The sequence below is a fragment of the Plectropomus leopardus genome, chromosome 12 (genome assembly GCF_008729295.1).
Source record: "Plectropomus leopardus isolate mb chromosome 12, YSFRI_Pleo_2.0, whole genome shotgun sequence".
Lineage (NCBI taxonomy): Eukaryota > Metazoa > Chordata > Actinopteri > Perciformes > Serranidae > Plectropomus > Plectropomus leopardus.
Window position 1 is genome coordinate 12,938,363 of NC_056474.1, and position 23,676 is coordinate 12,962,038.

The 23,676-nt window shown below is 39.0% G+C and overlaps 2 protein-coding genes across 3 annotated transcripts in view; one reads left to right on the plus strand and one right to left on the minus strand.

The window, feature by feature from the left end:
• Positions 1-8,841, minus strand: part of LOC121950945 (laminin subunit alpha-3-like) — a 78,432-nt gene extending 69,591 nt beyond the window's left edge. Inside the window, exons 1-2 of the mRNA XM_042497082.1 lie at positions 8,554-8,841; positions 7,098-7,250 (exon numbers count right to left, since the gene is read on the minus strand). Of these exons, the coding sequence (XP_042353016.1) occupies positions 7,098-7,250; positions 8,554-8,826 (426 nt within the window). The 5' untranslated portion in view covers positions 8,827-8,841. The remainder of the gene's footprint in view (positions 1-7,097; positions 7,251-8,553) is intronic.
• Positions 8,842-11,288: 2,447 nt separating this feature from the next.
• vps4b (vacuolar protein sorting 4 homolog B) lies at positions 11,289-23,013 on the plus strand. 2 transcript variants are annotated; one of them, XM_042497873.1, is made up of 13 exons: positions 11,289-11,396; positions 13,408-13,519; positions 14,213-14,313; positions 17,069-17,180; positions 17,511-17,661; positions 17,819-17,877; positions 18,031-18,150; positions 18,287-18,443; positions 18,573-18,721; positions 20,794-20,875; positions 20,960-21,179; positions 21,285-21,425; positions 21,504-23,013. In XM_042497873.1, exons 1-13 carry the CDS (start codon positions 11,376-11,378, stop codon positions 21,603-21,605), a joined length of 1,527 nt encoding a protein of 508 aa, XP_042353807.1. In that variant the 5' UTR covers positions 11,289-11,375; the 3' UTR covers positions 21,606-23,013. The 2 variants fall into 2 exon arrangements, with proteins under 2 accessions (XP_042353807.1, XP_042353808.1); XM_042497874.1 differs by lacking the exons at positions 11,289-11,396; positions 13,408-13,519; positions 14,213-14,313 and adding an exon at positions 15,413-15,634.
• Positions 23,014-23,676: the final 663 nt, after the last annotated feature.

Here is a 23,676-nt window from a genome sequence, read left to right on the forward strand (position 1 = left end):
ACTCACTCTGTAGAAAAATCTGGGGACCAAAACACCCCCCAAAGTACCCTCCACAGCACGCTGACTAGCAAAAAAAAAGTGCTGCTCTACTTGACGCAATGTCAGTCAACTGAGGGTCTCTGACAAAAGATTCAAATCTCCAGCTTTCAAAGGGCAGCCCTTGTAGAAATGTTGTGGGGGGGGGGGGTATATTTTGTGCATGTAATTGTATTCAATGTGTTTAAGTTTTTTTTAGGAATTGTTAAGCAAGTGAGACATTTTGGATTTTCAAATTGTTATTTGTTCACTATAATCTCTCTCAATTAAGTTATGAATCTTTGTTACAATTGGCTCAACCAAAAATATATGTGAGTAAATATTATATTGCAATATTGCCCTGATGCAACATTTCTGTTCATCTCTTGCATATGGGTGTGCTACTATTCATGAAAGCCTTGGCCTAGGAAAACTCCTGCTCTCGAAAAAATCCTATTGCATCAATGCCTGCGTCAGTGAACCTGTGAACTGATTAACATTTCCACGTATGAACTGATGACAAAGGCCTTGAAAAGGTTAAGAGATCCCACTTGAAGCCCCACAGGCTTTTCCAAATAGGAGTTCCAGATTTAGGAGGAACTGCTGTCCAACAGTCACCCGTGATGCACTCGCCAAGCCTGACTGCTATACTGCTAACTAGCACGAGGTGGCTGTTAGCAGAGTAGTAAATAGCTGCTGGGTTGGCCTGGCGCCTCAGGCAGCCCGGCTAAACACGGGCGCTTACATCACCTCCATCGTCACCACAGCTAAAGTCCAACAGCCAATCTTGTCTCTTGGGTCGGACTGAGCTAGCTGCAGTGTATGAACAAATCTTTATTACCAAGCATATACGACAAGATTCAACGACATTTAATCCATTGTTTTTTCTCAGAGTTTTTTGATGGCATATTCAAAAAATGACACCTCAATTAGGATTACAGCCGCTACATATTTGCTGACCACCTGTTGCATGACTTGGAAGGATGCAGCAACACACAAGTGCACACATGATCATACATGTATGCTCGGCTGTGGCTTAATGTCTCCTCTACTACTACTGTTTTTAGTCTAAGACTTGTGTGTTTGTGTGTGTTTTCTGTTTAAGTACTTTCTCACCACCGAATTACACCACCTCTCCATTTCCATCCATTTATCGAGTGAAAGGAGAGGGCCAGGTCACTTTCAGGGAGGCTTAAACAGAAGCAAACCTTTGTGAGAGTCTGAGAGCACAGAAAGGATGTCACACAATACCGCCTAGAAGGATTCGAATACAAAAGGGGGCGACGGCTGCAAATAAAACATTCAACTGCGGTGGGAGGTGGACCCCTGAGAGAGGGGATTAGGTTCCAAGGGAATGTCTCTAAAATTGAGTTCTTGGAAATTTTGTTTCTTGATGGCTGCAGACTTGTGAGCGGTGCCAATGCCATCGCACTAACCTGAACCAGACCAGTATCATGAAAAAATTAAAAATGCAAGAAAAGGAGCACTCTCTTAAAATGTTAAAATGCCTTTATTTCTATGGCATTGTCATGATGAACCTTAAAAACAAACTCCTTCATGTTTCGGCATACAAGCCTTCGTCAGGGTGCGATATATAAAATGAATATATCGCAAACATCCGAGTATAATTTGTCACATAATTTTTTTAAGCTGGCATTAGACTTGCTCGGGCATTTTGGTTGTCTCACTCTCACAGATACACACACAGAGAAAGACTCAAACACAACATGTCACACACACTTATACGCCAATCCAGACCACTTTCTTCTGAGCTGCAATGGGTGAGCAGGCAAGGTGTTTGTTTTTGTATCCCAAACACTCACTATTTAATTGGATTTTGCGACCAGGGAGCCACAGTGCGACTCGCAAATATTTTTAATATATAAACCGGAGAGCTATTAGTTTGTTTCTAGCTCACAGTGAATAAAGCCTCACATTTAAAGCCACAGCTGTATCAGTTCAATTTCCTGCTAACTGTTTCAAGTTCACAGCAAAAACAGCAACACTTCCAGAGCAATACAAGCCAGGTGATCAAAACAAAATCACCAGTAATTCTGCTTTATCTATCTATGTATTTATTTATTTAATCTGTCTGATTACATATAATAATACTTTATTGAACTTAATTACATGACAGTGGCTAATTTTTTAACTTTATTGTTACTATAGTTCACTTGATGATTTTGTATTTAAGTAGCCTACAGTAGTTTAGAGGAGAAATATCAAAATAATATTTTTTAGCCATATTGCCGAGCCCTGCTTGGTCACAACCCCTATAAAGTGAAAAGCATGTATATCCATTATCACAGCCTGCTGAACAAATAACCTATAAATCACAGATAAACAACAAGATATTCTGCAATCTGTGTATTTAAAGCCATAAAGCCACTACACACACACACACACACACACACACCACATCATCAACACATGAAACACCTGTCACCCACAGAAATAATCCACAGCTTAACCCTTCATAAAAATGCCAGTTAAGTCCCTTGAACATCAGCTAACCAGAAGTTCATCAAAGCCAATAATGTCCGATGTTCATTCAGTGACTGACGCCGACCAATCAAAAGCAGCTCAGTCTCATCAGATGGGAGACAGACAGCAGTAAGCCCTGGTATGTTTGCCTCGCATGGTCTACTCTGGGCTCACTCAGGCAGATAAGCGCATGTGGTCAGGGCTCCTAAAAATACATTCCCCAGAAAAAAGGAGTGACTGGCTGTCTGATATGTGGTGTAAATGTTTAGCAGAACAATAGCTTGCCTACTGTGCTCTGTAAATAGAGTGAGGGCAAAAGTTCCTGGAAATGTAGCCTGTATTTTGGTGGGCACAAATGTGGAATAAATTTATAATGGGATGGACAAACATTTTTGTACTGACTCTTAACTCGGGCAAAACAAAATGGCAATAAACATACAGAAGGCAAATCTATTTTAATGAAATCAATCGGATCCATGCTCTTACAAATATCTCCTTAACTCAAATTTGCCCATTTTGGTTTAATTATACTCATGATGTAAACACGCCATTTATGCCAAACACCATCTTTACCTGTACAGAAGCCAGTTTAAGATTATTGAGGTCATTTTCTCATTTAAGACAGGGGGTCACGGGTCAAAAGCAAAGAAGTCGCAAAAACAGGGAGCAGTTAACCTGCTGGCTTTGGCCTGTCTGAGACACAGGGCTTATCCAGAAGAGACACCGAGCTTGAGGCAGTTTAGGGAGTGATCCTGTCACTAGAAGCACTCAACTTTCGGGCTGGTTAATGAAAGTCGCACCAAGATTTGAAGATAATGCTTGAATGAAAACAGGACTAAGTGTCCACAGCTCTGTTGAGCTCTACACAAGGCAAATGCTAACATCAACAGGCTCACAACAGTAATACCTAAGTACCAATGTATGGCAGGCATTCGGGTTAGTATGTAGTATAATTACGATTCATGTGCATACATTTGTACACATACCTGTATTTTTCCTTTTTCTTTCTTTTAAATGTATCTTTTCATGCAAGTAAATATATATCCATGTATCTTAACAAACATAACACCAGTACTCAGGGATACATTTTCTAATTTAATGTGGACAAAACAAAACTGAACATGTTTCAGTCCAAAGCCATCAACAGCTAAAAAAAAACATTAGTTTTTGTTTCCCCCACATTTAGGGCTGCACCTAACGTTTATTTCTTTTGACGATTAATCTATCAATAATTTTTTCAAATTAAACAATTAATCTATTGATTATTTTTTTATTGATCTAACTATTATTTTTTTATTACTCGATTAATATAACAGCAAATTTACCGAAAATAACATTTTAAAACTTGTCATACACTGCAGGGCATTATTCTCCAACAAAAAATAGCCCAGTCTTAACTGGTAATCTGTGTTTTACAGTCTGATGAAGTCTGTCCAAAAATAAAATGAATGCAAGAGCTTGTTCCACTCAAGTAAAAGGAATGTAGTGCAATCTACATTTAGCAATCCAACAGCAAAATCAATAAAACAATTTAAAACTAAGTCATGTTTAGGAGGAGTTACAAAAGTGCTGTATTTTTATATTTATAAGCACATATTCCACTCATTTATGAAGTTATACAATCTCCTGCACAGCTGACAACCCCATCCTGTAAATGTTTCAAAATAAAATGCATTGCATCAGCAACTGATGGCATTCTGTCCACAGAGACACAGTCAGATAGCTTTTGTTTTGAAAGGCAAGCAAGAAAGTTGAGGTAAAACAATCTTTGCATTTACTCATCTCTGTGACAGAGAGAGAATTAAAACTGCAGTATAAAGTGGTATAGAGTCAACAAACACGAGCGTCACACATAAAAAAATGACGAGCCACCATTTCTCTAGATATGCTGCAGCTGACACGCAGCTCAGACGCGCCTGACAAGCGCTGCTCAGGCGAGCAGTGTGCACGATTTAACTTGATAACATGAGTGCTAAAACAAAAAACAACACGCTTGGTGCTGCTCATGCTCCCATTACGCATGCTGTGTGAAACAATGCGACGCATCGACGCATGTTATGTGAATCGACATATTCACGTAATCGTTTACGTCGACGCATCGCCACAGCCCTATCCACATTAAATTTGAAAATGTATCCCTGAGTGCAGGTATTCTGTTTGTTTTAATCTTTGTCACATCTGTGCACCCAAAACATTGTTTAATATTTGGAGCTGTAAGAGCTGCTATCAGACCACACATGAGATATTTCAGTCTGGACCAAAGTGGTGTACAGCTGACGGACTGACATTGCCATCCCTATAGCCAGACCCATGATAAAACATTTGACAAGGTTTTCTGTCAAATACTGCTCAAAATTTCATGCCCAGTTCCGTATAAATTCTCTGACAAACAATTGAGTTCACTGAAGTCAGATTAGTCTAGCTCTAAACTTGGCAGACCTAGCTTCAAACAATCCTCTATACAGAAAAACCGGAAACAGCCCTGTCTAAAGGCCTCGCTCTTTGAACTTAGTCATTTTAACATAAACAACTGTTATCTAATATCTCCATAGAGACCTATATAGATTACAGCTGAACAGCCACCTGCGTTTGTCTTGAAAGAAACCACAGAAGCCATTCAGCTGGGTCTCGCCCACATAGTTCATTGAAGACATCATTTATCCTTTGGAAAAAAATCTACTGTACAAAGCTATCAGCTTCACATGGAACAGTCAGACAGCTTGACAGCTCTAATGCATGTGCAGGGTGGAGGGGTGCAAAAAAGCACTCTGGCAGGCAAATATAACACTCAAATCCAAATGCAAATCATAACCTTAAGATATAAAACAGCCTTCATCATTAAACAAATCTTTCACTGCTAGGAATATGGTCTTTTCATTAAAAATGGCTGTTCATGGGGCGCACAGTAGCTCACTTGGTAGAGTGGGTGCCCCATGTATAGAAGCTGTGTCTTCGACTCCGGCCTTGGCCCTTTGCTGCATGCCACTTTGCCAAACTTTGCAGGTTTTTTTCAATCTATGTCTTATCATTCTGTGTCCCCTCTCCTCATTCTGCCGTTTTTGCAGGTCCATGAACGCAGTGCAGGTGAAATTCTTTATGAGTTCTGTTTCTTCCTCAGCAGTTTAAGTCTAAGGGTGAATAATTGATCTGTCGATCCAATCACAGCTAATCTACGATCTGATCAGATCGACGGATAAGGGGGGGAGCTGCTGCAGAGTGAAAGCAAACTTTTAGACTAAGCACAATCAACGAGTAAGTAAACAAGTAACAAATGTTCGACAAATAAATGAATGTGTGGGAAACCCTGTATGCATACACCCACATTTGTTGTGATACAAAGCTGGTTGAAAATCACCAAACCCTCTATAAAAGTGATATTGTATTCATATTCCTCAGGTCTTTCTCTCAATATAGGCTTTTTCCCTCCATATATAGAAGAGCCCTTCAAATGCTGAGTTTGCTGATTTGATACACCAGAGGTTGCAAAGCTGCCAACTGATAAAGTTCTCATTAGTAAATCATAAATCTGCCGCCACATACCAACCTTTTTCTCACAGAGTCTGTTTTTTCTGCTCTGCACACAGAGTGCTAAAACAACCGTTTGGCATGCAATGGTGGCAGGTGAGCACTGTTTACAGTCCTGGTGGTTGCATCAGATGCCATAAAAAGAAAAATGTGTGTGACAGGTGCGTGTATGTGGTGCTGTAGTGAGGGAGGGCAGGGTGTTATGCTTTTGGTAGTCACCATGAGAGATCTAGCCACGCTCGTTTTAGCACACCATAATACAATAATGCTACTTTCCCGGCTCCCAAATAAACTGAGCATTACCACGTATTAGAGTCAGACATCCCTACAAGCCCTGCATGTGTCCATCCTCCTGTAAGTGTGGACTATATTTAGCCGTATAGGATCTTTGCCCAGCTCAGTCTGCCTAAAATAGAGAGAGAAAAGCCCACACCCATTGTCTGACACAGTGCCCACTGGGAGCCAAAGATGCAACACGTGTGGAGAGGAGCTCTTTTGTTGCTCTCTTTTTTAAGTCTGTTCCAGAACTGGTCAAAAACCCTCCTTACACAAGAGGTCCAGGTCTCCACCTGCACTCTCTGAATCTGATTTTACATCCTTCTGATCCCTAATCCAGAGAAAGAATTCCTCTCTTTCCTCACAGTGGATAATTGAGCGTGAGGTGCAATTTTACGGGCCGCGAGCCAAACTCCTGCCAAAGACACGGGTCATGATGGAGGCGTATTCGCTGGCCAAAGGGGCATGAATCTGATTCCTGGCAAGCACCCAACTGCAGGACATTATTCACATGATCACTCAAACTGAAAGCATAATAATTTTTGGAATATTTGCAAATCAAACACCAGAAGTAAAACTGTGAAGAATACGGTGCAAAAAATACAGCTCTGCCACCTCCTAAAATTGACATCTTACACAGCAGCAGAGCAATTACCAAGGCAGAAAACTTTCCTTCTCTTCCCTCTCTAACATCCAAGTGCTATATTTTCCTGTCACCACACAGCAATCATCATTCACAGTGCAGGTAGCAGCAGGTAAACAGCTGTTCATAGCAGAGTAAAGTATGATAATCTCACCTGCCCAAGGTCCAGGGTAACGTTCACCTCATTGTAGCCCAGTCCCCTGGAGAGAGGAGGGCTCTGCCACCACCGCTCGGTCCCATCAATGGCATTGGTCACTGGGTGGGCTTTGTTTGGGTCCACAGAGTTGCAGTAGTCACAGAACTGACCCTAAATGGCAGAGGTGGGACCAAGTTATTGTGTTGCAAGCCGCAAGTAAGCTTCAAGTCATTACACTCAAGTCCCAAGGCAACACTGACAAGCTCCACGTTTTACATTTTGTATTTTGCGTTCTAAACAAGTCATAACACGCTTTTCACAAAACGTAATGCCATTAAACAACAGAATAATAATATATTACATTTTTCATGAATGCTTTGTAATATTTGTTTATTTATTTGTTAAAATAAGTTGTTTGAAGTTGTTGCATGTCTGTCTGTAATTTTAGAACTGTGTTTTGCATACCGCTTTTTGGGGCGTGTTTTTGTTTAAAACTGTGTGGTTATTATACGCAAATAAAATCATCTTAAGTATAATTTTTCAACTAGCGTTCAGTAAAGTAACATCTGTTTTTTATGGTTCGCTCCTGCAACTTGATTGGATGCTGTCAGATTGGTTCAAACAACGCTGGTCATTTGAGGAACACAGTGTCGACTTGCCAGGAATATATAGCGCTGACATTGGTAAATTCAGGAAATAAAGAGAAATTAATTGATTCATGGCACACTTTTTAAATAACTTCTTAATCTTTGTGCTTTGGGGAAGGTATCGGGTATTTTTAAGTCAAGGGCTCAAGTCTAAATGAGGTCATAAGTCGTTGGTGTTAAAATCCAAGTCAGTTTGCAAGTCTATTTTTTATTTTGTCAAGTTGTCTAGAAACATCTAATTTGTGATTCAAGTCTGACTCAAGTCCAAGTCATGTGACATGAGTCCACACCTCTGCTAAATGGTGTCAAATTGTTGGTATTCAGAAACATGCACACCCAAATAATTGTAGAAAAAAACACAGGCAGGTTTTATAATGGGGGCAGGCACTGGCCAATAACTAACCTCATGCAAATATGAAAAATATTGCACCTACAAACAAATCTCAGCAAAAGGTTTTTCACACAGCCATGTCAATCTGCAGTAATGTACAGTAGTGTCCTTCCCAAGAGAACAGGACCTCTTTTGAAAGGGCATTTCCTTTTGGAAAACTCAACTACAATGGTGTAAAACTGTTTCTGACAGTTGAACTACTTGGTCAGGGCTGAATTGTCAGAGCATTTACAAAGACAACAACGACATTTGTGAAGGACCATATTCATAAATAAATGCTTAGTATACTTTCTGATAATAGTTATATGATGTATATAATTTACTGTTCACTTTATGTATCCGGCTATAGTGTCACTTCCTATCGCAGCGCCTGCATGCTGTTGTTCACCTCTTACGCACGGACCGAAAACTTTATTGCGATGAAACTTTTTCTTACCTGTATATTCTGAGTAGGAAGTCCAGTGGCCGGTCCTCCAACAAGTTTACAGTATAATTCATATCTCGGTGTCCCAGCCTGATCCTGACCGCAGGTTGCTGTGGCAGAGATAGTAGCCCCCTCAGCGAGATTGAAATACGGAGGACTCAAACTATAACCTGTTATGTCATTAAAAGATCCTTGACCATCTACTTCCCTTAAAAGTGTTATTGAAAAAGTAAAAAATACAGCGAAGAGATGAGCTCCCCTCATCCCTCTCGCCATGTTCCACATTAGAGATCCCTGTAGATGCCGAGAACAACCCGCAGCGTGCAGGTCTTGTCATCTATAGATTTCCATGAAATGCGCCCAAGGGGCTGCGCGAGTTACGCGCGAGGTTCTTTCGGTAGGACTACACGTCCGCTAATGTCAACGACAAAGCTTTAAGTTGGTCTCCTGCCGTTGAAGGTGTGCTCTTTTTCCGCTGCATGTTTCCAAACTAACAACGCCATGCTTCCAGTCCTCCTATCCAAACTGTGCGCCACTGCAGCTATCAGGTGTCGATGGTCTGAGCTCGGTGCTAATCCACAGAGCGGGGCCAAAGGTCTCCCATCACACTTTACAACGCGTTTTCCAGCAGCACCTCTGAAGTCGCTTTTTCTTTAACGTCAGAAATATCTCTTACTTGCAAGTTTAAGATAGATACACAGCCATTGAGCATATCTGATGCATATACTCATTGTTTGTAGAAAACGTTTTGTATCCCATTATTTTACAAAAAAAAACTCATTTTGATGATGTTGCTGTGTGCCATTTAAAATATACACTGTATTATTCTCCTCACAGAGAAATTTAATTCCAACTGGCTGCTACTTTTGCAAATACAAAAAGAAATGTTAAAAGGGATAAGATGAAATTAAATTAAGTTGTCAAATCATATAAACAATATGTGACTTCATTAAGAAAGCCTCTAGACAGGGGTGAAAATATTGAGGCAGGCAGAGCAGTGGCACTGGGGCCCAAGGGACGAGGGGGGCCATAGTACAGTGGTTCCCATTTGGTGGGTCGAGGTCCAGAAGTGGGTTGCAGTCCATTCTGAATGGACTGCAAGTCACTTGTGAACGTCTCAAGTTTGTAAATTACATACTTTATTTTGGAGTACAGTGAATTTCCAGCAAAGGAAATTTAATTTTTAAGCGCCGTCTCTATTTATTCTTGGAATATGCTTTATTTGTTTGTGTTCTAAGTGGACGCTTTGTTTAAATTTTGTAAAAATTAAAAGCCTGGTCTAGCCACCCCTTGGCTAGACCAGTTGAGAACCACCAGTATATAAAGTAAGCGCTCCAACAATATGCAGGGGCAGAAAACGGGACCTTGTGAGAAATTCAATCTGCCACCTTAGAAATATACCTGTGTTTAAAGAAAAAACTCACAAAAAAATAAAACTGGTGCCATTTGCTTTGCATATATGTTTCTCTGTAGGAAAGTCAGGAGCAATCTATGACAAATTATGCTATAAATATATGCCTATTCTATATAAACTTTAGATAAACTAGAAATCATTTAATTAGATGAATATTCACTTATTTTCTATGCAATGATGATTTCTGTGTAATATGTTGGGGTTATCTGATGGTAAATCTCTATCTGATCATGTTGCGAGACAGTATGATTATACAAAAAAAAGCAGTGATCTTTTAAATATTTATTTTGCCATTGCTTCACCATTGTAATTGAACCCCCTTTGATTTCACTTAGTCAAAACTATGATTATTGCTTCTTATTAACAAATGTCAGAGAAGTCGTTGCACGCTACTTTAGAAGAAACCTGGCTAGCCGAGTAATCCTGATTGGTGCAATGCCCCCACCTGGACGCTGGTGTCAAGAAGGCAGGTGTCTGACTGATAGCAACTTTTTTCCAATAAACCCAACTGAGTTTTTGATGGCATGTGACTTGTTCTTATTATATATATTTTTTTAGAATGTCATATCTCATGTGCAGTGTCAGTTAGAAGTTTTTAACAAAGTAGTTTGAATGACTTTAATATTAGTTCACCAAATTAAATTTCTCTCTGGTAGCATTGCTGTACTTTAATTTCTTCCAGTGTGAAGTATTTGGTAAGCTTTGCTTTCAAAACATCTTCGCCAACACTGGACACACAATATTTAATTTATATAATTTTACATGCTTAAGTCTTGATATGAAAGTATTACCTCTTGTAGCAGGCTCAGTGGAGCCCCAGACCTGTAAAGTACCCCATCACTGGGTTTGCAGATTCTTCACATTGTTGGTCCTTCTACAGTGATCTTGGAGCGACCTCTGGTGGAAAAAACAGACATCACACGAGGGTTAGTAACAAATGATCACTGAAGTGGACTGAAGTATCACGCACAGTATCGAGGTCTCCGGTTCTACGTGTCACTCGACCTTCTGATATACGAGCTACAATATTGTGTTACAACTAAAACATCTCTTTTCTGTCTGTATCTTGTTTATTATTTCCACTCTCCCAAAAGGAGTCTCGATGAAAGCAAGTAATAACACAACTCTAACATAGTTGTTTCTATTTAGGGCATTAATACAATGACTCAGCAACTTGTATTGTCTTTGTAACTTGCACGGCAACAATTAAGCATCGTGAGTCACTGGCAGGAGGTTTGCAGCATCGCTGCCATTCCTTTAACTGGGCAGGCTGCTTTTCTTGAATGCGCGTGTCACTGCTGAGGGCGTGATAAGCAAACAGGAACTTGTTGTGCGGTGACATACGGCTGGGTAAACGAAACAAGACGTGAGGGGATCACGGCTTAGGACTGTTGTGTTTTTAATACCCACAGGACTCCGCATGGAGCCAACAAATCTACAGGTAGGACGAAGAACTTTTTTTAAGACTGGACGCTTTCCATTTGTCGACGAAGTTTAACAAGTGACTCAAACTGGGACGAATACAGCGAGTGTATCCCATTATCTGTATGCAGTCTGGCAGGTTTCATTTTGTTGAATGTTTTATTGTAATCCAGTCTATGTATTTCTAAAAGTATTAAATGTTGCATTGAAGTGGTTTTATAAAATTCTTACGTAATTTGCGGTTGTTTATTTGAATGCAGGGAGGGTTTTGTGTCAATATTTGTGTTTTGCATAAGCAGTGATGCTCCCAAGGGGGGGGGGGGGGGGGGGGGGCTTGGCCCTTCCAGATACAATTGCTGGTGAATATGATTGGAGGTAGATAGCGTCTTTATGAGGCTGCACTACAGTCACCAACCATGTTGGCATAGCTCGTTGGGAAATGGGTTAAATGATCCTCCAATGTTAAGCTAAATTTTGGCAAGGGACCAACTGGTGAGGCCATTTTCAAAGGGATTCCTTGACCTATCACCTCAAGATATTTGAATTAAAATTAAATTGGTACCCAGGAGTCTCCCCTAAACCTAAGAAGGTTTGTTTCTAGTAAATATTGTGTTTACAATCAAAGTACTCTTTTATATTAAAGCTGTATATATGTCTTCTTAAGAAAAAGGACAAACAGCATCATTGAGGAGCAATAAATTGTCAAGCACATATATTTACAGGTTCATAGCACATTTAAAACCTTAACTGTACCTGTATTAGTCTATGCACATCAGATAATAAGTAATATTACCTGTAAAATAAATCCAAAGTATATAATTACATGATTCCTTAACTCTCATACTGACATAATTTCCAACTTTACCTCAACAGCATAAGCAAGTCCCCAGAATTCAGTTATGACTTTTAGTTTTGGTGTGCCACCCCAAGATTTTAAGTGGCCTAAACTAGCTACCTCTATGAAAAAAATCCTGGGGGGCACCACTGTGCAAGAGACAAAAATAGTGATTCACATCAACCCCACAGATTCAAGGGCAGTCTGTGAAATGATTCATCCACAGTTTATTAACTGTTTTACTTAGGGAATGTCACCAAATACAAGGTTGTATTTGTGATATGAATGGTTAGATACCAATATGTAGTCAAATTCTCTTTAACAGGTGAATAGCAGGTGCCATAAATGTACAGTAATAGGTGGGTGGAATTTACATAGACCCCCGACTAATATCAATAATTCATTTCCCACTCAGTTATAAGGAACAGTGTTGTAAGACAGCTGCTACAAAGACAGTTTACTTTACTTTGTTACACAATGTCACCATATAACTGAATAACATTATATGAAAGTTAGAGGCAATTTAGACATAAACTTATTTGGTCACATCAGTGATATTAACTGGCAGATTTGAACTGACTATACAATAATCACTTATTACTTAATTTACTAACATTTAACTTTTTAAAAAGTGAACACTGATAATGTCCATAAGAAAATGTTTGGGACAGACCTTTTTCACAGTAGACATTTTGACAGGTGTAAGTAATACCACTATGGATAATTCATTTATTTTAGGTAAACAAGTTCCAGGATCTTGGTACTGTGGCATGACTTAACAATACACTTGATTGATGTTTTTAATTACACTTAGGCTAACCCTGCAATGACAAGTCAGAACACCTGCCATGAAGGTCTGTTATTACATAATAAATTCATAAAATAACTGGGGTACCAAACATGAAATTAATCAATTTTCTGTTGATCAGCTACTAAATGAGTCATGTCAGCACTAGCTCCAGAGCATTTTTAGAAATTAAGATTTAGTTTATAATATGGTACAAACTGTCATTGGTGTAACAATGTTACGGTAGTATATTTCGTTTTGGCTTAAGTAGATTTAAGCAGTTTATATAACACTGAGATTATGTGAACTCCCTGAATTTGAGGTTCCAATGTAGACTCTGTAGGTATTTCAATAGATATTTAATATATGACAGTATCAAAATTATTAAATGATTTCCTGCTCTTTCAGAAAGCTATTGCTGTAGCGCAGAAGGCCTCAGAGGAAGACCAGGCTGGGAACTATGAGGAGGCCATCCGCTCCTACCAACATGCAGTCAAGTATTTTCTACACATTTTAAAACGTGCGTCACTATGGCTGGAAACATCTAATGTCACATAATGAAACATTTGAGATCATTCTAACGGTCTGTAAAAAAATGTGCATCATTGTCATTGCCTGATGGACCAATTAGCATCTACAAGTAAAATTACTCAATGGTCTGTTCATAATTTATGAGAGGGGAGGGGGTGGTGCAAAACAGGGGAGGCACTATGACTAATTTTTTAAGCACTGGGGAGGGAGTTGTGTTTTTTTATTTGGCTTAGGGGAAGGACATTCAACTTTAAAAGGTTGTATTTTGTATTTATTTTAAATACCCTAAGAACCTCGAAGACTAAAAGTGGATTAAAAGGCATGTTTTCTTTCAAAATCACACCATTTCTCATAGCCAGAACCTGTGAAATATGGTTATTTATGGTGAACGGAGGGTCATGCATTTTGCCCCAGTCACTCTGGGAGGCTCAAGGAAAAGTAATTGTAGGGAGGGTCATGATATATAAAACAAAAACCTCACGCCACAGCCACCCCCCTACTCTGATAAATAAAGTACAGTCCCCAACTACTAATGTTTTTTGTTTGTATAAGTGCCAATTTTAAGTCGTGTCAACCTTTAACTTTTTGCAATACACAGTTTAACCAATGTCTGTAAAAAAAAAATAAATAAATCAATGACATTACAAAATGGTAATAAATTAATGTTCTCCTTCCCAATCAGGTGAGCCTCAGGGTAAAGACGGCAACCAGAAGATCAGAGATAGATGTAAACAGTACCTGGACAGAGTGGAAGAACTACGGGACTACCTAGATAATAAACAGGTTACTATAGAAATTAAATGAATTTTTGTTTTACAATAGAAACATCCAGTAATGAGTCCTAAAACACTGAAATGAATTAGCATTTCAGCACCACTGGTTCCCTCATCTCAAAGTCAACAGGTTTCTTGGCTGAGTTCTTGGTTATAAGCCTTAAATAAGCTCTGTGGTAAACAACAGCTTAAAAGACTTTCATGTTTTGTTCTACAACATAAAATACACCAGTAAATGTCCCACTAGTGAACTCTAGCTTTTATGTGTCTCATTAAAGACAGTTGCTGACAAGTGGCTAAATGAGACTACAGAACATTATCACGCCGAGTTGCACCTAACATGGCTTTATAGCACTGTAGCAGTGGTGACACAGTCATAGTGTAGTTCATTTATAGTCTATAGCTTTTTACCTCTGGCAATTACATTTAGGCTTCCCCAAATGTTATGTTAATTTGTTAATATTATCTTGTTTACCAAAGCGTGTAAGTATCATGAACTTTCATTCACCACAGAGCTTATTTTATGCATTTTATCATTCAAAATCCAATTGAAAAATCCCAAAGGCTTTTTGATGAGTTAACTAGGTCGACATTAGCTTCCAGGTTGGCCTACAGAAAAATGTTATCCCTGGGACACTCTTTATAGATGTTATTTTTCATGATGATGAATTCAAAGCAATGTATCAAGTTCACAGTACAGTTCACATTGTGAATGCAGAGTGGACTTTAAAAAGTTTAAACTTAATTCAAGACTAAGTTCAAGTGCCTGATAGATGTCAGATGATTCATGTTTACAGGGTTGATAGTTCATTCATAGTTTTGCAGTGTTTCATTTTGGTTAACCTATGAGGGGTAGGCCTTCATAAAGGTAAGGGGTATGTGGACTAACCACTAACCAAAGGCACCACAGAACAAGCCACATGATAAGACTAAGGTAACAACAATTACACAGACAGTAAACTCATTTCGTCACATTTGATCCCCTATCTTCACCCTATAGTTGTTAAAGCAGTCAGATTTCCCTAATGTAGTAGGTGTGTACTCTGGACACTCTGAACTGTACAAAGGCTGCGTCTTGACGTCATCGCATTCCGTGCATGCGAGTGGTATCGACTTTTCAATGCGGAAGTTCCCTCCTCGATCTGACTCGGGAGCGATTGAAGAAACGAAAACAAGCTTCATAAAAACATCGATTGTCGAGTTAACAACTCACCTATATGGTCAAATTATAAAGCAGGGTGTTTAAAGGTTGTTTACTTACGGCTGCGTTACATTCGATTCGATTACTGGACAAGTGACCGGCCATAATGGCTACTAACAATAATTTACAGGTAAGTTGAGAACCAACCCAAAGGCTAACTAGAGCGCTTAAATAAGACGGGGAAAAAAGTTGTTAATACCTTGAACCAAACTGAAAAAGTAATCTAGCTGTTGACAACCGAAATGTCTGACCTTGTTTTTCGGGGTGGTGTTCGGTATAAATGCTTCCGACTGTGTAAAATAGCGTAACGTTTGGAGTATTAGCTGCTAATTAGCATGGTTAGCTAACATATGCATGAATTCGGTAGTGAAGTCTAACTTGTGAACAACAAAAAACTACCATAACGTGACATTTTTGTTTCAAGTGTGCGATAAATGCTAGTGTTTTCCGCTGTTACAGCGACGTTGTAAGCAGCTGTGACACTTACGTATAACATAAACGTGACGGACAAGATTCTCAGCTAATGGGATTATCGTTGCTAGCAAGCTAACTGGTTTTATTTCGCCCCTATAATGAGACATCCACTTCAAATGAAAAGTAAACCTGTCAGCGTTATGGTCTGTACAAGTTGAGCTACATGTAGGAATTGTGTTTTAGGTACATAATATATAACGGTAAACAATAAGGAAGTGAAAGAGAGTGCATTTAAAGTCAGTCCTGGGCACCCCTACACCGGCGTGCGGAGTGCCACCACACAGGACAGGTGTCGCATTAAATCTGATATTCCCATATAGCTCGAAAATAACGTTAAGTATAAATAGAAAGTTTGCATGTAACTGACATATTCACTTGCGTATTTGTCACTTACTGCGTAGATTTCAAAACGGTCCCACTTATGATAAAGAAAAATGCGTTTTTATTAAAGGGGTGGTTCGTATTTTTAGTTATATAAGGCTCTAATCCATAGCCAATGTATCACATACAGTAGATGTCAGTTGGCATGCATGGACGCCTGTCTGTACTGCTGTGGATGGAGTTCCACAACACAACGTATTTTAGCCGCCTAAAAAAAAAAATCTGTTAAGTGTATGCTATGTTTAGAGTATTTTCAATGTTTTACCTTTCCATCAGACAGCACGATCCAATGGGGAAGCTGTTAATGGCTTCAATTCCTCCGTCCATGCTATGTTAAAGTCACCAGACTCCTTTGAAAAAAAATGTTTATTTTAGCTCACTGAACATGGGAGCTGCTGGTGTACTGTTGCTTCGATCAGTTTTTAAGTTTGTGTTATTGTGTGACTTTGGTGATTCTGAACAAACCCTTTTAAATGCCATAGTTACACAATAACACAAACTGCTTAGTTTCCATGTCATATTACAGCCTGCTTCTCCAAACTGGGACCTACTAGATCTACTGTATGTAATACACTGTCTATGGATAAGTACACCCTACAACCCCACTTAAAAAATCCTAACTGTCCCTTAAACTCACACAGCTGTCTGTTTTCTTCATTAATTCTAGTACCCCATAACTGATATTGTTATGTGTTTTTTCTTGTTTTAGAAAGCCATCGATCTTGCCGGCAAGGCAGCTCAGGAGGATAAAGCTAAAAATTACGAGGAGGCTCTGCATCTTTACCAGGCTGCTGTTCAGTACTTCCTCCATGTGGTAAAATGTAAGGCATAAAACAGCACATTGGCATTAAGTACAGTGTCCACAGTCTGATAATTACAACTTTTTGCTACAACACGAATGACAGTCCAATAATACTCATTTTTTTGACATGGCGTAAGAGGGGCTTTATATTTCTCAAAAAGACATGCAAGCTGTTCCGCAGACTGTCATAGCAGAGGTGATAGCAAAACTAATGATAATAGTCTTTTATAATAAGATTACATTTTTATTGTTTTTATACTAGTCACTTCTGGATACACTAACACTGAAATGTTAAGAGGAACAATTACACAGGCCTGAAAAAAACTTTTTTTGTTGTTATCCCTGACAGATGAAGCCCAGGGTGAAAAAGCCAAAGTGAGCATCCGGGCAAAATGTTGTGAATACCTGGACAGAGCTGAGAAGCTGAAAGAGTATCTAAAAAAGAAAGACAGCGCTCCTCCCTCCAAGCCCGTCAAAGAGTCTGGGTCTGATGACAAAGGGTGTGTTTATGGATGGGGCAGATGTGATGCCATTCAGACCTGGGTGGAAATTTTTCCAGTGGACCTTTGTTATATTTGAAGATGCAATAAATTATTTTATACTTAACATATACACAAAGTTATATATATTTCTAATATCATATGATTGTGTTTCCAGGAATGAAAGCGATGATGGTGAGGATCCAGAGAAAAAGAAGTTCCAAAATCAACTCTCAGGTTTGTAATATTACTTTTGAAGACTGTTAAGCAGTGTGAGGCGTTAGGTTTAATCTGAACTGAGTTATAGAAGTATCTGTGATTTCTTGTCAGTCTTTCATAATTCAGGCATTATTTAGATTCCTCATTGATGTCGTGTGTAATTTTCTCCAGGTGCAATTGTTATGGAGAAACCAAACATCAAGTGGAATGATGTCGCTGGTTTAGAGGGAGCCAAGGAGGCACTGAAAGAAGCTGTTATTCTTCCAATCAAATTCCCCCACCTTTTCACAGGTATTGAATCTTAATTAAGAGAGGCTTCTGTAATGACAGAGGCAAACATCTCTCTTTCATAAATCAGTCAGAGTGCTTTTGGTATTTCTTTGATGACATTAATGTATCCTAAATTACCTTTTTGCTTGATTGACAGGAAAGAGAACTCCATGGAGAGGGATCTTGCTCTTTGGACCTCCAGGTACAGGAAAGTCCTATCTGGCTAAAGCTGTTGCCACAGAGGCAGACAACTCAACCTTCTTCTCCATCTCCTCATCTGATCTTGTCTCCAAATGGCTGGGAGAGAGTGAAAAGTAAGTCATATTTACAGTAATCCACAAAATTTTGAGTTGAGCATGAAATAGTATATATAGTAGCATGTATAGTATAAATAGTAGCATGTTTTTTTGGGGTTTTTTTCAAGCATCCTTTTTGCTTCACAGGTTGGTTAAGAACCTTTTCAGCCTTGCAAGGGAACACAAGCCTTCAATTATCTTCATTGATGAGATCGACTCCCTGTGTGGCTCAAGAAGCGAGAACGAGAGTGAGGCTGCTCGCCGAATTAAGACAGAGTTCCTGGTTCAGATGCAGGGTAAGTCTGATGAACTAAAACTGTTGTTTTTATTCATTGATTGCTGCAATTAATATTAAATGTCTCTTATTGTTAAATAGTTTCACTTAACGCTTAAGTTACAAGTGACCCCTTTCTTGGCAATGTAGAATGTGTAAATGGCCTCTGGGATTTAATTCGGCAGTTCAAATAAAAAATGGATGTTTACACAATAAGTGGAGCAGTTCTTTCCATTTCCCTCTGCATCCTACATTTGCACTGGAATCACTGAAGTAACCTAGCATAGCCAATACAAATGTATCACCTTAAAAACTGAAGCTGTGCACATGAGAAAATTATTGCTGCAGTGGATGGGTGACAAGAAAGTACTTTTGGGCAACTTTAAAAATTTTTGGGTTGTTGCGTCAACAAGTCCCATTGGCTGTCAGAACTTTCATTTTAATGTTTTTTTGCACATACAATTTGTCCCAGAGTAGGGAAGTGAGCAAACACTCACTACTTCTCCCTGTTCACTTTTTAATTTTTTTTATTTAAGGGTGAAAAATCTAACTGTTAAATGATTACTGAGTCAAGTAGGGCAAAAAATTGCAGCTGCAGAGCTGTAAACACAATCAAACTTTACAGCATGCTGATTCTGGACACAGCCCTAACAAATGTCAGAGCAGATTTGCTCTTTGACAGGTGAATAGAAAACACCTGCTGTGACATCACTGATTGAGGTGTGGCTGGAAATGTTAAGATGAAAAGCTGCAGTCAAATGTTGTCCATCCATAATTAGAGTCGCATTTTGCAAATCAAGGGGGTGGACAGAGGCTGGAGAAGGTTGCTTATCCGTGATCGGTATTGATGCTTTTGGTAACTGTTGTATGTTTCCTCTTTGGCAACTTTTTATAGACTTGCTTCTTGTATTTGCATACTCAGTTTACAATAACAGGAACATGTTGAACAGAGGTGGCAAGCCACTCATATGCTGACACATCTCATCTCTCAATCAGTTAAGTGAGCAGACGACACAGCCTAAATTATACCACACTCATTAAGTGTATTTATTTTTATTAAGTTTTCTTTCCAATATATAATTTATGTTTTTACCCGAAGAATGCCTTCATGGAATTTCTTCAAATTTAATGCAAACATCAACTCAACAATAAACTGATTGGATTTTGGTGGTCAAAGGTGAAGGTCACTGTTACCTCGTCTTTCTCATTTTAGTGACCACAATATCTCAAGAAAGGCTTTAGGGAATTGTTTCCCAAAAAAGTTTTTAAAGATTATTTTTTGGCTTTTTCATCTTTATTTGATATGATAGTTTTACCGTGAAAGGGGGAGAGAGAGGGGATGACATGCAGCAGAGGGCTGACGTTGAAATCAAAGCTGCAGCTGCACCGAGGACATAGCCTTCGTTACATGGGGCGCCCACTCTACCAGGGGAGCAACTGGGTGCCCTGAATTTTTCCAAATTTGGCGCAAACATTTACTTGAACCCAAGGATGAACTGATTAGATTTTGGTGGTCAAAGGTCACTGTGACCTTGCGTTCGTTTCATCCTTGTGAACGCAATATCTCTAGATGGCATTGAGGGAGATTCCTCAATTTGGCACAAACGTCCACTTGGACTCAAGCATGACTGTGACCTCACACAACATGGTTTTCACCATAACTCAAGACATCATATGTAATAAATATCTAAATTGATGAAGTAATGACATTTTATATCCAAAAAGTCAAATTCACTGTGGCATCACAATGTTTTGCAAGAACTGTTCAGGTCATTACTCAACATCATAAGTCAGGAACAGAAGAGAAGACATTTGGTCAAACTGGTGACACCAATCTTGGGTGTCCAGCTTGAAATGGTGCTGATTGTTTAGATGTTCTGTGTTGCCATGGGACGATATGTATGAAGCATCCATGTTTTCACAGACATAGAAGTAAACTGTTAGTGCAACTTCACTGGTGCACAGAGGCATACAACTGCAAAGTGGTAATTTTAGTTTTGTAACTTGCACCCAAATGCCCTACTTTTTCTGTGAATTGTTGTTCTTAAAAGTAGAGGTGGTAGTGTACTTACCCTGATTTCTTTTGTTTTGCAGGTGTGGGGAACGACAATGCAGGAGTGCTGGTACTTGGGGCAACAAACATCCCATGGACCCTAGACTCAGCCATCAGAAGAAGGTAAGTGTTATTACTTGGTGAAAGTGATTAATAACCATGTTTTCAATCACCTTTGCTCACTGTGCACCAATAATACGCCCCCAGATTTGAGAAAAGGATCTATATCCCACTGCCTGAAGCACACGCCCGCTCCTTTATGTTCAAGCTCCACCTGGGCTCAACCCCCAACAGTATCACCGAAAGTGACTTTGTGACTCTGGGTAAGATGACAGACGGATACTCAGGAGCCGATATCAGCATCGTTGTCAGAGACGCACTAATGCAGCCTGTTCGGAAGGTCCAGTCAGCGACCCACTTCAAACGGGTACATCTTTTAAAATATCTGTCTCAGTTTTATGCCGCAGTGTAACACTTTATAGTTCACTAATTGTCATGTTTGTTTCTTTTATTATATTGTGATTTAAATAAGGTACGTGGCCCTTCGAGAACCGACCCCAACATGCTTGTAGATGACCTCTTGACTCCTTGCTCACCTGGTGACCCCAACGCAATGGAAATGACATGGATGGAGGTCCCTGGGGAGAAGCTAATGGAACCTGTAGTATGCATGGTGAGGATATAAAAATACTAGACGGTAATGAAATGCAGATTCAAGCCCTTGCTTAAATTTTTTTCCCTTTTTTTTCAGTCTGACATGATGAGGTCTCTGTCCAACACAAAACCAACAGTAAATGAGCAAGATCTGGAGAAGCTGAAAAAATTCACAGAGGACTTTGGACAAGAAGGCTAGGTGGGATGATTGAGCCAAGCCAAGCCAAACCAAAGCAAAGGAATTGTGATTGTCTCTCTGTCCTGTCCTTGTCCTTTTTCTGTCTCTGTCTCATCATAACCATTCACCAGGCTTTGTGGTTTTCACAAGTGGACAAGATTGCTCTGGTTTGCCAATGTGATAACCACACAAAGGGTCGAGGGCCTACTTTTATCTGATATTAACGGTTGTCCAAAGAAGATTAAAGATTTAAAGTCTGCAGCTGACCTGAAACAAGAATCAATACAGCATAGGGAATTGAGAGTTTTTTGGACTTGTGCACTAAAGGTATTGATGATCAGAATGCCCATACAACTTAGGGAAATCAATGGCAGACATGCACAGCAATTAATGCAAGTAAGGCTATTGAAATCAAGATAACTTCTTTTGAATTGGGACACACTGGTGTCCTTATTTTCCAGCCAGAACACATCTTAGTAGAGTAATAAAAACCATGTGTATTCTCTGTTTTATATTAAGAAAAAACAAGCATTCTATATTGCAAAATGTACTTTGTGGAATGTATAAATCTTGGGCTGGGGGAGTGAAGTGAAGGCATGAGTTCACAGGATTTGTTGCAGTGAAATATGTTAATTTCAAGGTGGCGGACAGTAAGGAGTTTTGAGACAGAGATAGTATGAGAGCTGCATTAGGCCCTGTGGAAATTTCTGATTGTTTATCTAGTTTCCATACAAAGGACAGTTGTATTTGTTCACTCATTTGTTTTTTGAATTAAACACAGCTGTAAGGGTGGATCACCAATGGTGCCAGACCAGCATTACTTTACCAATTTTCAAGGACTTTGAATTGCTTTGTCACTCCGCTCATGGATTTTTTTCAGAACCCACTGTACATATTTTTTAATACTAGCCACAGGCATTGCTGGTTATCCTTAATATAAACTGCAAAAAACATGCCTTATTGTTAAGACAAAATCACAATGAATTTTGATAAAACAAGACTAATTTAGACACTGATGGCTCAGGTGGAGAGATCATCTTCTTGTATACTTAACAATATAGGAATGCATCTCCAAGCATGAACTATATGTAGCCATGAGGAGCAGTGTGTGCACCACGTGCCTTCTAGAAGAGCTGCAAGCTTCTTTTTTGTTTATTTCTAAATTGGTCAAACTACTTATATATCCAGTGCTTTTTCACAACAACTAAGAAATGTATAATATTTTCACGTCATGTAAACTCATTTAGACATTGTATACAGCTGTGCTCTTTTGCTGTCTTTTGAGTTTGATTGGGGAACAACTATTATTTTGCTGTACATGTCTATACATATATCCAACTCTTGAGCCTTTTCTTTGCAAAGAGCTCACCCATGCGAAAAATTCATTTTTTTGTTTCCATAATGTAAATAAAAATTATAGATACATTAAGAAAAGCTTGGTTTTTAAAAAAACAAAAACAAATATATGACTTGTTATTGGGATTTACAATAGAAATGAAGGCTCATTGATGGAAAAATGGCACGGTCATTCACAGGGGCCCCTTAACCTCTGACTTCAAGAAATCAATTAGAAAATGGGTGCTTTGGGTACCCATGAGTCTCCCCTTTACAAACAAGCCCACTTTATGCCAGTGCCATGCAGTTTTTTGGTGTCATTAGATTCCTAATCAAGACTATTTGGTAAGAATCACTTTACTTTCTTAATATGTACTTCATAACTGTTTTTAATGCAAAATAATGGAACTGAAAATATGGGATAAACAAATGGGATTAATTGCGGTTAATTATTGAAATTCTGTGATTAATCACAATTTTAAAACTTTGACACATTTGACAGTCCTATTTTTTCAAATAGTTGAAATAAAAATATTAAATATTTTACAGTCAGATGCAGTTTTTAACTGGTGAATACATTTAGGAGAGTGTGTTTTTTCTTCTTCTATTTAACTCTTTATTGAAAATTGTAAATAGACATATCAATCAACATACAATACATCCATGGTCTGGGTGGGCGTGACGGCTAACTGAACGGATACGACGGATGAGGAAGCGGGGCATTGCATTGTGGGACTTGTTGTCAATGCACACTCGA